Source organism: Chiloscyllium plagiosum, unplaced genomic scaffold, assembly GCF_037043375.1.
Source record: "Chiloscyllium plagiosum isolate Xiang-an unplaced genomic scaffold, Cpla_swu_hap1 HiC_scaffold_18, whole genome shotgun sequence".
NCBI lineage: Eukaryota > Metazoa > Chordata > Chondrichthyes > Orectolobiformes > Hemiscylliidae > Chiloscyllium > Chiloscyllium plagiosum.
This window is the reverse complement of record NW_028270156.1, coordinates 78,926,200-78,940,585: the sequence shown is the minus strand read 5'-3', so window position 1 is coordinate 78,940,585 and position 14,386 is coordinate 78,926,200. Positions and strand designations below refer to the sequence as shown.

The 14,386-nt window shown below is 47.8% G+C and overlaps 1 protein-coding gene across 3 annotated transcripts in view; it reads left to right on the top strand.

The window, feature by feature from the left end:
- LOC122558131 (cytosolic carboxypeptidase 2) overlaps window positions 1-14,386 on the top strand; it is a 91,719-nt gene that overhangs the window by 45,596 nt on the left and 31,737 nt on the right. For all 3 annotated transcript variants that reach the window (XM_087996826.1, XM_087996827.1, XM_087996825.1), the window contains exons 9-12: window positions 2,089-2,215; window positions 7,480-7,580; window positions 8,063-8,193; window positions 10,603-10,669. In XM_087996826.1, coding sequence (XP_087852952.1) covers window positions 2,089-2,215; window positions 7,480-7,580; window positions 8,063-8,193; window positions 10,603-10,669 — 426 coding nt within the window. The remainder of the gene's footprint in view (window positions 1-2,088; window positions 2,216-7,479; window positions 7,581-8,062; window positions 8,194-10,602; window positions 10,670-14,386) is intronic.

Below are 14,386 nucleotides of genomic sequence, written 5' to 3'. Positions count from 1 at the left end.
CCACCATCGTGTGCGTACCAACTTCCCTGTGCAGGTGGTCTCGGTTCTCCGATCTCTGCAACCCTCTAAATTTGTTACTTGCAAGACTATGTGCAGCTCACATTTGAAGCCTCCTCTGGAATCGACCACCACTCTGCCAGGCAGGGCATTCCAAATCACATTTTGGGAAGATGTGAATACATTGGAGAGAATCCAGAACCAACTGGCAAGAATAGTTCCAGAAATGAGAAACTTCAATTATGAGGGTAGAATGGAGAGGTTGTGACTTCACGTTGGAGTGCGGAAAGCGAAAAGGAAGTCTGGAGTAGCTTTTCAAAAGAAAATCATAAGACGTCTGGATATAGTTCAGCAGGATAAACTGTTCCTGCTCGTAAAAGAGCAAGAGAGAACAGTTTTAAAGAGAGTTGTAAAGTTAACAAATATGAGGTAGGAAAAATGTTTTCACACTGAAAGGGAATTGGGTCAAGAATGTACTGTCTAGAGTGTGGGGGGGAGGCAGGTTCACTCGAGGGGTTAGGGTCTGGAATGTACTATCTGAGAGTGTGGGGGGAGGCAGGTTCACTCAAGGGATTAGGGTCTGGAATGTACTGTCTGAGAGTGTGGGGGGAGGCAGGTTCACTCGAGGGGTTAGAGTCTGGAATGTACTGTCTAAGAGTGTGGGGGGAGGCAGGTTCACTCGAGGGGTTAGGGTCTGGAATGTACTGTCTAAGAGTGTGGGGGGAGGCAGGTTCACTCGAGGGGTTAGGGTCCGGAATGTACGTCTAAGAGTGTGGGGGGAGGCAGGTTCACTCTAGAGGTTAGGGTCCGGAATGTACTGTCTGAGAATGTGGGGGGAGGCAGGTTCACTCGAGGGGTTAGGGTCTGGAATGTACTGTCTAAGAGTGTTGTGGGAGGCAGGTTCACTCTAGAGGTTAGGGTCCGGAATGTACTGTCTGAGAGAGTGGGGGGAGGCAGGTTCACTCAAGGGGTTAGGGTCTGGAATGTACTGTCTGAGTGTGTGGGGGGGTAGTGTCAATGAGGGTTTTCAAGGGAATTTGAGTTATCTGAACAAAGGATGTGCAGGGCTAGTTTGAGAAGAGAGGAATTTAAAGAATTGGCACTTCGGAAGATCAGTGCAGATAGAATGGGCTGAATGACTTTCTTCTCCAGTTTTGTAATTCAATTCATTGTGTGGGTGAGGGTGGAGCTGAGGTGGGGGGGGGGTAGGTCTAGGGTTGGGTGAGGGCAGATATTGGGATGAGTGTGTGGGTGTCATGGCCATGGGTGGGGTTTGTGAATTGGATGTGCTTGAGTGTCTGTTGGGTGGGTGGGCGGGTATTTGAGGTAATGCTGGCTGTGGGGTGGAGGTGCTGGGTTGTGTTCGTAAATGGTCTGGCAGTTCCTCCTGTTCTCAGGAAGACATTTTTGTTTTCATCATGGCTTGTGTGTGACAATGGCTAAGCAATGGCATTTATTACCATCACTAATTAGGGCAGTTAAGAGTCAACCACATTGTTGTCAGTCTGGGGCCACAGAGACGACAGACCAGGTAAGGTTTCCTTCCTTGAACAACATGAATGAACCAGATATATTTTGACATATCATGGTCATCATCAGACAAAACTCTAATTCCAGATTTTTATTGAATTCAAATTCCGCCATCTGCTGTAGCAGGATTTGAATCCAGGTCCCCCGAACCTGGATCTCTGGATTAGCCGTCCAGTGATAATACCACTAGCCCACTGCTTCCCTGTCAAAGAATTTCTAGGTGGGAGTGTACAAGGTGTTTGTCAGGGTTGGGGTGGACGGTGTTGTAATCCTGGCCGCCTTCACTGCATGTCGTCTGTCCCTGGGGAAACAACTTCCATTTGAGCTTCAAAGGGTGGTTTCCCTAAACAGACTGAGCCCCTTCCCCCACACCAGGGTCTGTCATTCCTCTACTGAGCTGATGGTGCAGTGCCCTAGTTTGAGCTTGTCTCAAGTGGGTTAGTGACCTTTCTGGGGATGGAGCTGGGATGGTTATCAATTTGCTGGTAAACCATTGAAATGTCAGTAGTGCTTGAAGTATAAGTGAACGAACAGGTCACTGACTGCCCCTGTTCATGTCAGTTTTCTTATCAGAGTTGCAAGTTCAAAGTTCAAAGGGGAAAGGAGGGCACAGGTCGGATTGTGATGTGGAGGATGGGAATAACTCACAGTTACACAATGGAAACAACCTTTGCGGGATCCACCCTGGGTGAGTAGAGTGTTCTCATTGCTCACCCTAACCTCACATGGGTCAGTTATACATACTCTGGAACCACTCAGTACCGGCTAATGGTTGGCATTGTGTGTTATCACCAATCCTCCTTTCAGCGCTGGTTCTAAGGACATGTTTAATTAACGGTGGGTTCAGGGTGGATCTTAAGTGACAAGAAGAGACACTTGCCTGAACAATAAGATGTAGTTTATTGTATGTTGGACCTTGTTACAAGTCACATAGACACAATTATTATCAGGAACCAGGGATAAGACCATAAGACATAGGAGCAGAAATTAGGCCATTCAGCCCTTTGAGTCTGCTCCGCCATTCAATCATGGCTACCAGCACACCAACATCAATGTAGACTTTCCGCCACAAATTCATCTGCACCTCCACACACATCATTTACTGCATCCGCTGCACCCGCTGTGGCCTCCTCTACATTGGGGAGACAGGCCGCCTACTTGCGGAACGTTTCAGAGAACACCTCTGGGACACCCGGACCAACCAACCCAACCACCCCGTGGCTCGACACTTTAACTCCCCCTCCCACTCCACCAAGGACATGTAGGTCCTTGGACTCCTCCATCGCCAGACCATGGCAACACGACGGTTGGAGGAAGAGCGCATCATCTTCTGCCTGGGAACCCTCCAATCACAAGGGATGAACTCAGATTTCTCCAGTTTCCTCATTTCCCCTCCCCCCACCTTGTCTCAGTCCCAACCCTTGAACGCAGCACCACCTTCCTAACCTGCAATCTTCTTCCCGACCTCTCCGCCCCCACCCCCTCTCTGGCCTATCACCCTCACCTTAACCTCCTTCCACCTATTGCATTTCCAACGCCCCTCCCCCAAGTCCCTCCTCCCTACCTTTTATCTTAGCCTGCTTGGCACACTCTCCTCATTCCTGAAGAAGGGCTCATACCCGAAACGTCGATTCTCCTGCTCCTTGGATGCTGTCTGACCTGCTGTGCTTTTCTAGCAACACATTTTCAGCTCTGATCTCCAGTATCTGCAGTCCTCACTTTCTCCTTTCCAATTTCATTGTTTTATGGGGCAAAGCTGAATGCAGTATCCATTACTAACCCTTTCACGCATATTATGCTTCCCTGGCCACATTGCAATCCATTTATCTCAGGTTAATTCATCCACAATCCATCAATATCTATATGATTTGATGTTTCTCTCCACACTGCTTACAGAGCTACTCACCTTGGCACCATCAGTCAATCAGAATGTGCTTTTGTATCACACTTCTATGAAAAATCATCAGAGTTGTTTATAATTGCCCCTCAGCACAAACCCTGCTGGGCTGTCACTGGGCACACTCCACCGTCCTGCCCATTTTCCCCACTCTCTGCCTCCCTTCACTCACCCATTTCCCAAGCAGGTTGACAATTTGCCTTTAATTCCTTCACCACAGTCTCTCATGGGGAACTTCATTAAGTGCCTTCTGCACATTCATTTGAATAACATCCAGAGATATTCCAGCACAGTTCACTGTTTCAGTCTTCTCTTCAGAACCTCTGTATCAGGTGGGCTAGGTCTGACCTCCCTTTTATAAACCCGTGCTAACTCTCTCTGACCAGCTGAGAACAGTGGACCTGTTCTGTCAATCTCTTCTTAATTACAGACTCCAGTAACAGCATATGATTGACATAGAGCCTTATCCCAATGAACAGTTCCCTTTGTCCCAGGACTGGGCTCAATGCCTCAGGAAACAGACTCCCCCCTTTCCAATCACCTTTCAACCATGTGCTGACATTCCTAATCATCTGATCCCTTTGCCAGTTCAGGCATGGCTCAGATAAGCATTGAGAGCTTACTACCCTTCAGATTATGAGGTGTTGTTTAGCTCCATGGTCCTGGCGCTGTCGAGAAAGGAGCCCTCACGTATTGCTTCCTGTGTTGTTGCTTCCGATGTGGACATAATGGCTGGATCTTCCTCCTCTCTCTCCCAAATCCTGTCAACATGCTCCTTGTCTTGATAACAGGCTGGAAATGAGTCACGTGGGCTTTTCAATACTGTTTACAAAGGTTACCACATTACCTGAAACACTAAATCCTCAATGGCTCAGTGGTTAGCACTGCTGCCTCACAGCACCAGGGACCCATGTTCGATCCCAGTCTTGGGTGACTGTCTGTGTGGAGTTTGCACATTCTCCCCGTGTCTGTGTGGGTTTCCTCCGGGTGCTCCGGTTTCCTCCCACAGTCCAAAGATGTGCAGGTTAGGTGAATTGGCCATGCTAAATTGCCCGTAGTGTTAGGTGCATTTGTCAGGGGTGATCGTTGGGGAATGGGTCTGGGTGGGTTGCTCTTCGGGGGTTCGGTGTGGACTTGTTGGGCCGAAGGGCCTGTTTCCACAGTGTAGTGAATGCAATCTAAATCCTCAATAATGGCCACATCAGACTTGCCCTCATTCTCCTCCTCACACTGGCCAGCATGCTGGTGCCATTGTCCAGATCCTGAACGTCCTTCAGATGCTCAGACAGCAAACACATTGTCCATGATGAATTGACCCTGTCTTTGCTGCACTTTATCCGCTTGGGACTCCTCCTGGCCTCTTGACCTGAATCCGGTTTCACTGCCGAAATGGGAAATTGTCCGAAATGGGAAAGAGTGAGAGACCTTGGGAAAGAACAATGTGACTTTAATCTCAAAATGTGGCTTCCCTCAAAGTGGGAGTCAACCAGAGGTTTTCACTGTGAGTTAAGCAGCAGTTTGGATGAGCTTCCAGTAGATACAGTGTGATTAGCCAGTCACATCTCAAGATAATAAAAGGTTTTTTTAAATCTGACCTGGAGCTGAGGTCGGGCAAGGTGGGAAGTGGGTGTTTGTGCAGATGGCATGAAGGTGTGGTTGGCACCTCTGCTCGGTTACATACAATGCACACAGACTGTTCTATCTCAGAGAGCTGCCAGAGAGAGTGGTCTCTCACAGCAGACTCAGCGCAGTGAGTCACAGGGCAGGAATGGGAAGGTGACTGGTTCAGACAAGGAGAACAGCGACTCTTCTCTGTTAAAGGTGCTGGATTAATGGGGATGTCCATTTGTCTATATGGGATTATGTGTATGTATCTGTATTTGTCTGTGTGTGGGAGGGTGGTTGTGTATCTGATTGTGTCTGTGTGGGGTTGGGTATGTGTTTGTGTGTGAAGTGTGTGTGTTGGGTGTCTATAGTCTGTTTAGGTGTGAGGGTGTTTCTGTGTGTGGGTGGGGATGGGGGTGTGTGTGTCTGTCTGTGTGAATGAGAGGTGGGGAGAGTTAGCCTGGGAGTGTGTGTGTGTCTCCGTATGTGTCTGTGTGAGGGGGGGGGGGCAGGGGTGTCTGTGTATATAGGAGTCTTACTGTGTCAAGGTGCATGTGTTGGTCTTTGTGTCTGTGTGTGTGTGTATGTGTGTGTAGTAATGCACGTGTTTGTATAGGGGTGTGTGCGTGGAGAGATGTCTGGGTGTAGAGGGGTATGTGTGTCTGTAGTGATGTACATGTCTCTGTGTGTGTAGGGGTGTGTGTAGTGGTGTATGTTGTATGTCTGTGTGTAGTAGTGTGCGCGTGTAGAGGGGTATGTGTGTGTGTAGGTGTGTAGAAGTGTGTGTGTATAGGGGTGAAGGTGTGTGTGTATAGGGGTGTAGGTGTGTAGAGGTGTGTGTGCGTGCGTGTGTAGACGTGTGTGTGTATAGGGGTGTAGAGGTGCGTGTGTGTAGGGGTGTAGATGTGTAGAGGTGTGTGTAGGGGTGTAGGTGTGTGCGTGTGTATAGGGGTGGAGGTGTGTGTAGATGTGTGTTGTTTGTGTAGGGGTTTAGGTGTGTAGAGATGTGTGTGTGTAGGGGTGTAGATATGTAGAGGTGTGTGTGTATAGGCGTGTAGAGGTGCGTGTGTGTAGGGGTGTAGATGTGTAGAGGTGTGTGTGTAGGGGTGTAGGGGTGTAGAGATGTGTGTGTAGGGGTGTAGGTGTGTAGAGGTGTGTGTGTATAGAGGTGTAGGTGTGTAGAGGTGTGTGTGTAGGGGTGTAGAGATGTGTGTGTAGGGGTGTAGGTGTGTAGAGGTGTGTGTGTGTAGGGGTGTAGGGGTGTAGAGATGTGTGTGTAGGGGTGTAGGTGTGTAGAGGTGTGTGTGTATAGAGGTGTAGAGGTGCATGTGTGTGGGGGTGTAGCTGTGTAGAGGTGTGTGTGCGTGCGTGTGTCGAGGTGTAGGTGTGTAGAGGTGTGTGTGTGTGTAGGGGTGTAGGTGTGTAGAGGTGTGCGTGTATAGGGGTGTAGGTGTGTAGAGGTGTGTGTGCGTGCGAGTGTAGAGGTGTGTGTGTATAGGGGTGTAGAGGTGCGTGTGTGTAGGGGTGTAGATGTGTAGAGGTGTGTGTAGGGGTGTAGGTGTGTGCGTGTGTGTAGGGGTGGAGGTGTGTGTAGATGTGTGTTGTTTGTGTAGGGGTTTAGGTGTGTAGAGGTGTGTGTGTGTAGGGGTGTAGATATGTAGAGGTGTGTGTGTATAGGCGTGTAGAGGTGCGTGTGTGTAGGGGTGTAGATATGTAGAGGTGTGTGCATGTGTGTGTAGAGGTGTGTGTGTGTAGGGGTGTAGACGTGTAGGTGTGTGTGTGTCGAGGTGTAGGTGTGTAGAGGTGTGTGTGTGTCGAGGTGTAGGTGTGTAGAGGTGTGTGTGTGTATGGGTGTAGGGGTGTAGAGATGTGTGTGTGTAGGGGTGTAGACGTGTAGAGGTGTGTGTGTGTAGGGGTGTAGACGTGTAGAGGTGTGTGTGTGTATGGGTGTAGGGGTGTAGAGATGTGTGTGTGTAGGGGTGTAGACGTGTAGAGGTGTGTGTGTGTCGAGGTGTAGGTGTGTAGAGGTGTGTGTGTGTATGGGTGTAGGGGTGTAGAGATGTGTGTGTAGGGGTGTAGGTGTGTAGAGGTGTGTGTGTATAGAGGTGTAGAGGTGCGTGTGTGTAGGGGTGTAGCTGTGTAGAGGTGTGTGTGTGCGTGCGTGTGTCGAGGTGTAGGTGTGTAGAAGTGTGTGTGTGTAGGGATGTAGGTGTGTAGAGGTGTGTGTGTGTGTGTAGGGGTGTAGGTGTGTAGAGGTGTGTGTGTGTAGGGGTGTAGGTGTGTAGAGGTGTGTGTGCATGCGTGTGTGTGTGTGTGTATAGGGGTGTAGGTATGTAGAGGAGTGTGTGTAGAGGTGTGTGTGTGTGTGAGTGTGACAGTGTGTGAGCGGGCTGGACTATTCTGTGCTGTGTCACTTCATTGAAAACTGAGAGTTGTGTGTGTTTCATCAGGGCCACGAAGAGGGACTCACTTCAGCATTGAAGACCTCAAGTCACTGGGCTATCATTTCTGTGACACCCTGTTGGACTTCTGTGACCCTGACAGCTCAAAGGTTAGCAGAACCTTGCTCGGCATTGCCCCCACTCAATATCCCAAATAGCTACTTTACTGTGGACAGCAGTAATCTCAATCACACCCCTCTGGGTGTGGCACAAAGGACAGTCTGTGGAACTTTTACTGAACCCATAGAGCTGTCTGCACTCACATTCAACATACAACACACAGTCTACACTTCAAAATGGGACCTGTGGCCAACACGCGTTTGAAAAAGAGACAAGAAAATCTGCAGATGCTGGAATCCAAAGGAGACAAACAGGAAACCAGGCAGCATCAGGAGGTGGAAAAGGCAATGTTTAGGGTTTTAACCCTTCTTAAGGACTAGATGTGGGCTACGGGCACATAAATGGACAAACATACACAATCGCAGATTTACACACAAACACAGAAATAAAGACAGATGCAGAGAGGTACACACACACACACACGTGTGATTGTATTTACATATTGCCGGATATTCGTCCTCTCCCTATTCAGTTTGAGCAGTGTTTGGAAGAGGTACGGACAGTGCTGCAAAGGGAGCTCCATCTACGCTGGGAGAAGTCAGGCCGGGAATACGATCCCAATGTGTCCCTGTGCGATATGTCTATATCCGACTTCGAGTCCAGGTATGAGCACCCAAACTAAATAGCACCAAGTGCTGAGATGGACCATCAAAATGATACATGCATTGTTAACTATTTGTGGTTCCAAAGAGTGAGATATGTACATTTTCATACATTGGAGTTGTTGGCAAGCCAATGTGTCTTGGTGGTAAAAACAATGACTGCAGATGCTGGAAACCAGATTCTGGAATAGTGGTGCTGGAAGAGCACAGCAGTTCAGGCAGCATTCAGGGAGCAGCGAAATCGACGTTTCGGGCAAAAGCCAACCCAACCACCCCGTAGCCCAACACTTTAACTCCCCCTCCCACTCCACCAAGGACATGGAGGTCCTTGGACTCCTCCATCACCAGACCATAGCAACACGACGGTTGGAGGAAGAGCGCCTCATCTTCTGCCTGGGAACCCTCCAACCACAAGGGATGAACTCAGATTTCTCCAGTTTCCTCATTTCCCCTCCCCCCACCTTGTCTCAGTCAAATCCCTCAAACTCAGCACCACCTTCCTAACCTGCAATCTTCTTCTTGACCTCTCCGCCCCCACCCCACTCCGGCCTATCACCCTCACCTTGACCTCCCTCCACCTATCGCATTTCCAAAGCCCCTCTCCCAAGTCCCTCCTCCCTACCTTTTATCTTAGCCTGCTGGACACACTTTTCTCATTCCTGAAGAAGGGCTTATGCCCGAAACGTCGATTCTCCTGTTCCCTGGATGCTGCCTGACCTGCTGCGCTTTTCCAGCAACACATTTTCAGCTCTGATCTCCAGCATCTGCAGTCCTCACTTTCTCCCAGGAGTGAATACGAATAGACTGTGTGTGTGTGTGCGTGTGTGTATACGTACGTACGTACACGCACATGTGCCACTACATTTGAACTAGCATTGTACAAACTGAATCTTGAGAACTGCCCCCAAGTGACTTTCATATCAGCAGGGAAAAAAAAATACCAGGGGGAGCTGGGAGAACTCAGCCAGTCTGGCATCATCTGTGGAGAGAAAGCTGAGTTGACGTTTCAGGTCCACTGACCCTTCAGAAGTCAAGAATCTACCCAACCCTGCCTTAAAAATGTTCAAGGTCTCTGCCTCCAACACCTTTTCAGGAAGAGAGTTCCAAAACATTCTCAAGCCCCAGAGAGAAAAAGAAAGCCTCATCTCTGCTTAAACTGGGTGAGCCCTCATTTTTTAAACAGTAACCCCTACTTCATGATTCTCCCATAAGAGGCCACATTCTCTCCACAGCCACGCTGTCAAGGACCCTCACGAGATTATATGGTTTAATCAAGACACCACTTCCTCTTTTAAACTCCACTGAGCTGTGCAGTACACACCATCAAATTTTCAGCCATTCCTGACCATTCTGTGCTAAGACTGTCCTCTGGTTGGTTATTTTGGCCTGGGGGTGAGGGGATCGTACTGGGAAGTATACAGGTCTGATATTCTTACAATCGTGACTTCTCTCATATTGACTTAAGTATAATCAACTTGACAATAATAAAAATCTTGCACTCTGCACGTTGAATATCCCAGGATACGGTAAACCTATTGTGTCAGGGATCACTTCACATTTCTAAAGCTTCCATGTCTGATTGAGTTTGAAAGGGGATATAATTAATTAATGGTGATTAATGAAGTGAGTTTCGTAAGTTGTAGAATTCAGCTTCACAGTGAAACTCCTGCCAAATAAAACTCAACATAATGTGATCGTATGCAGGAAAATGCTCGCCATATAACTGGCCTGGTTTTCCATTCTTGTTTGTTATCTGAAAGATACTTAAAGCCTGTGATTGGTGTAACTGGACCATTTGTAAAGAGAATGTTCATTTTTCTGTTGACTGTTTAATAAACCCACCCGACTTACTCTGCCATTTTCTGGAGTCCAAGTGAAAGAGGGAGGGGGCCATTTCCAATCCGAGTGAGTGAGTGGACTTTGTGAGAGACAGAGAGCATCAGCCCCTGTGTGGAATAGGCAACAGGGCCTTCACTGGGAGTGGACTCAGACCAAGGCAAAATAAGATCCCAAATAAAGATTTTAAACAGTCTGAGCAGAGTTCCAGCTTGGGATGTTGTTCAGAAAGGAAGGACCTGCCGGAAATATGAAAAGCAGTCTTTATTGAGGTTGATCGCGGTGGAGCGACAAATTCAATCTCTCTGCTCATGGGTCGACCTATAGCACATAGACCGCAGGGACTCAAGAAGGCAGCTTACCAGCACCACCTCAAGGGTAACTAGGAATGGCAATAAATGCTGACTCATGCAAGATTCCCACATCACACAAAAAATAAAATAAGGAAGGGACTGTGTGGTTAGTTGAGAAGGGACCATTTGTGTGTGAGTAACTGAATGAAGGGATATATTGGTCACTTGTTGTTCTCTGGTAAGCAGCTTCTCATGACTTCTCTTACTTTATTTTTGACCAGTACCAGTGGATCTGACAGCTCAGAGTCAGATGGGCCCCCAGCACATCTAATGAGACTTGCAGAGCAGGTGAGTGACGACATAAAGATTGAGTTCCTGAATGCGGTTTATATTCGGTGTTTGTCATTTAGAACCCATCTCAATGGATGGGAATCACAGTCACAACATCAATGCCACAGAATACCATGAGATCTTTAGGAGCAGGATTAGACAATCTGGCCTGTCAGATCTGCTCCACCATATGATTGTGGCTGATATGTTTTTCAACCCCATTCTCCTGCCTTTTCCCTGTAACCCTGATCCCCTTAAATACACTCAGTGACTTGGCCTCTATATGGCATTGAGTTCCACAAATTAACCACCTGAAGAAATTCCTCTTCATCTCAGTTCAAAAGGATTGTCCCTTGACTCCAAGGCTGTGCCATCAGGTCCTGGTCTCTCCTACCAGTGTAAATATCTTGTTCACGTCCACTCTATCCAGGCCTCTCAGTATCCTGTAAGTTCCAACCCTCTCCCCATTTCTAAACTCCATGGAGTACAGACCCAACGTCCTCAACCAATCCTTATATGAGAAGCTCTTCATCCTTGGGATCATTTTTGTTCGCCTCCTCTGGATCCCCTCCAAGTGTAGCACGTCCTTCCTTAGATACAGGGCCCAAAACTGCTCACAATATTCCAAATGCAGTCTGAGCAGAATCTTATATGGTCTCAGCTGTATATCACTCTTCCTTTCCTCTTGCCCTCTTGAAATGAGTGCTCACATTGCATTAGCCTTCCCGACTGCCAATTGAACCTATATGTTAAGCTTAAGACTGTCCTGAATGTGAGTCCTTTTTTACTTCAGATTTCCAAAGCCTTTCCCCATTTAGGATATCGTCTATACAGGTAGTGCTGCTGTTTCACGATAGTTGTGTTCTTATGTGACCCAACGCTATATAAAAACCATGCAATAAAAATAGCACTTAAAGTGTTGACGATGTAATCGCGTAATCGCCAACACATGTTTTAAAAGTTCGTGCTTTAGAAACAGCACTGCCTATTCGTCAATCGCATTACAGCCAATTAGCATTGACGAAACACACATTCCCAACAGAGCGACCTGTACCTCTATTCTTCTCACCAAAATGCATGAACTCACACTTTCCCACACTGTGTTCCATCTGCCACTTCTTCGTTCACTCTCCTAGCCTTTCCAAGTCCTCCTGCAGGCTCTTCACTTCCTCAACACTACCTGTCCCTCCATTACCTTTATGTCATCTGCAAAATTAGCAACGATGCCCTCAGTTCCCTTGTCCAGATTGGCAATGTATACTATGAATAGTTGTGTGCCCAACATGGTCCCCCGCATAACTCTACTAGTCACCAGCTGCCACCCTGAAAAAGACCCCTTTTGTCCCAACTCTTTGCCTTTTAGAGCAGTATGTCAATAGTCAGACGAGGGAAGGGGCTATATTGGACCTGGTGCCGGGGAATAAGCCAGGCCAGGTGCTAGAAGTTGCGGTGGGGGATTTCTTTGGGAACAGTGACCACAATTCTGTAAGTTTTAGAATATTCGTAGACAAAGATGAGAGTGATCCTAAGGGAAGAGTACTAAACTGGACCAAGACCAATTATATCAAAATTAGGCAGGAGCTGGGAAGTGTGGAGTGTACACAGCAATTTGAAGGAAAGTCCACATTTGAGATATGGGAGGCTTTCAAAGATATGTTAACGGCAGTGCAGGATAGGCATGTCCCGTTGAAGGCAAAGGATAGGAAGGGCAAGATTCCTGAACCATGGATGACGGGAGAAATTGTATGACCAGCCAAGAGGAAAAGGGAAGCATACATAAGGTCCAGGCAGCTAAGAACAGAACGGGCCCTGGAAGAATATCGGAAGAGTAGTACAAGTCTTAAACGAGGAATCAAGCGGGCTAAAAGGGGTCATGAAATAGCTTTAGCGAGCAGAATTAAGGAGAATCCCAAAGCATTTTATTCTTATGTAAGAAACAAGTGGGTAACTAGAGAAAGGATTGGTCCACTAAAGGATAAGGAAGGAAGGCTGTGTGTCGAGTCTGAAAGAATGGATGAGATTCTGAATGATTACTTTGCATCAGTGTTCACTGAGGAGAGGGACATGATGAATGTTGAGATTGGAGATATAAGTTTGATTAGTCTGGATCACGTTGACATAAGTAAGGAAGATGTAGGCTAGAGATTATTAAGGTGGACAAATCCCCAGGACCAGATGGGATCTATCCCAGGTTGCTGAGGGAGGCAAGAGTGGAAATAGCTGGGGCCCTGACAGATATCTTTGTGGCTTCCTGAAACACAGGTGAAGTGCCGGAGGACTGGACGGTTGCTCATGTTGTCCCTCTGTACAAGAAGGGTAGTAGGGATATTCCAGGTAACTACAGACCAGTGAGCCTGACGTCAGTGATGGGAAATTTGCTGGAAAAGGTACCGAGGGATAAAATCTATTTATATTTGGAAAAGAATGGACTTATCAGTGATAGGCAACATGGTTTTGTGCAGGGGAGATTGTGCCTTACCAACTTAATAGAATTCTTTGAGGAAGTGACCAAGTTGATAAGATGAAGAAAGGACTGTAGGTCTACATTGGGGAGACTGGACGCCTCCTAGCAGAGCACTTTAGGGAACATCTCTGGGATACCCGCACCAATCAACCACTCCGCCCCATGGCCCAACATTTCAACTCCCCCTCCCACTCTGCCGAGGACATGGAGGTCCTGGGCCTCCTTCACCGCCGCTCCCTCACCACCAGACGCCTGGAGGAAGAACGCCTCATCTTCTGCCTCGGAACACTTCAACCCCAGGGCATCAATGTGGACTTCAACAGTTTCCTCATTTCCCCTTCCCCCACCTTACCCCAGTTCCAAACTTCCAGCTCAGCACTGTCCCCATGACTTGTCCTACCTGTCTTCTTTTCTACCTATCCACTCCACCCTACCCCCGCCCCCGACTTATCACCTTCATCCCCCCCCCACTCACTTATTGTACTCTATGCTACTTTCTCCCCACCCCCATCCTCCTCTAGCTTATCTCTCCACCCTTCAGGCTCTCTGCCTTTATTCCTGATGAACGGCTTTTGCCCGAAAAGTCGATTTTACTGCTCCTCGGATGCTGCCTGAACTGCTGTGCTCTTCCAGCACCACTGATCCAGACTCTGTTATAGTCAGCGTATGTCTTTGCCACGATGTGGGGGTGCAGGTGTTGGACTGGAGTGGACAAGGCTAAAAATCACACAACACCTGATGAAGGAGCAGCGCTCTGAAAGTTAGTGCTTCCAATTAAACCTGTTGGACTATAACCTGGTGTTGTGTGACTTTTAACTGTGTCTTTGCTGAGAAGGTTTGTCAAGGATAGTAGTGGGAAGTTGCGTGTGGAGGCTGAAGAGATTGGGGAGACACTGAATGAATACTTTTCGTCAGTATTCACTCAGGAACAGGACATTGTTGTCGATGTGAGTACCGAGTCACAATTAAGTAGAATGGATGGCTTTGAGGTATGTAGAGAAGAGGTGTTGGAAATCCTGGAAAGGGTGAAAATAGATAAGTCCCCTGGGCCTGATGGCATTTATCCTAGGATTCTCTGGGAAGCAAGGGAGGAGATTGCAGAGCCATTGGCCTTGATTTTTATGTCCTCGTTGTCTACAGGCTAGCAAATGTGGTTCCCTTGTTTAAGAAGGGGAGTAGGGATAACCCTAGTAACTATAGGCCGATGAGTCTCACTTCTGTTGTGGGCAAAATCTTAGAGAGAATTGTAAGGGATAGGATTTATGAACATC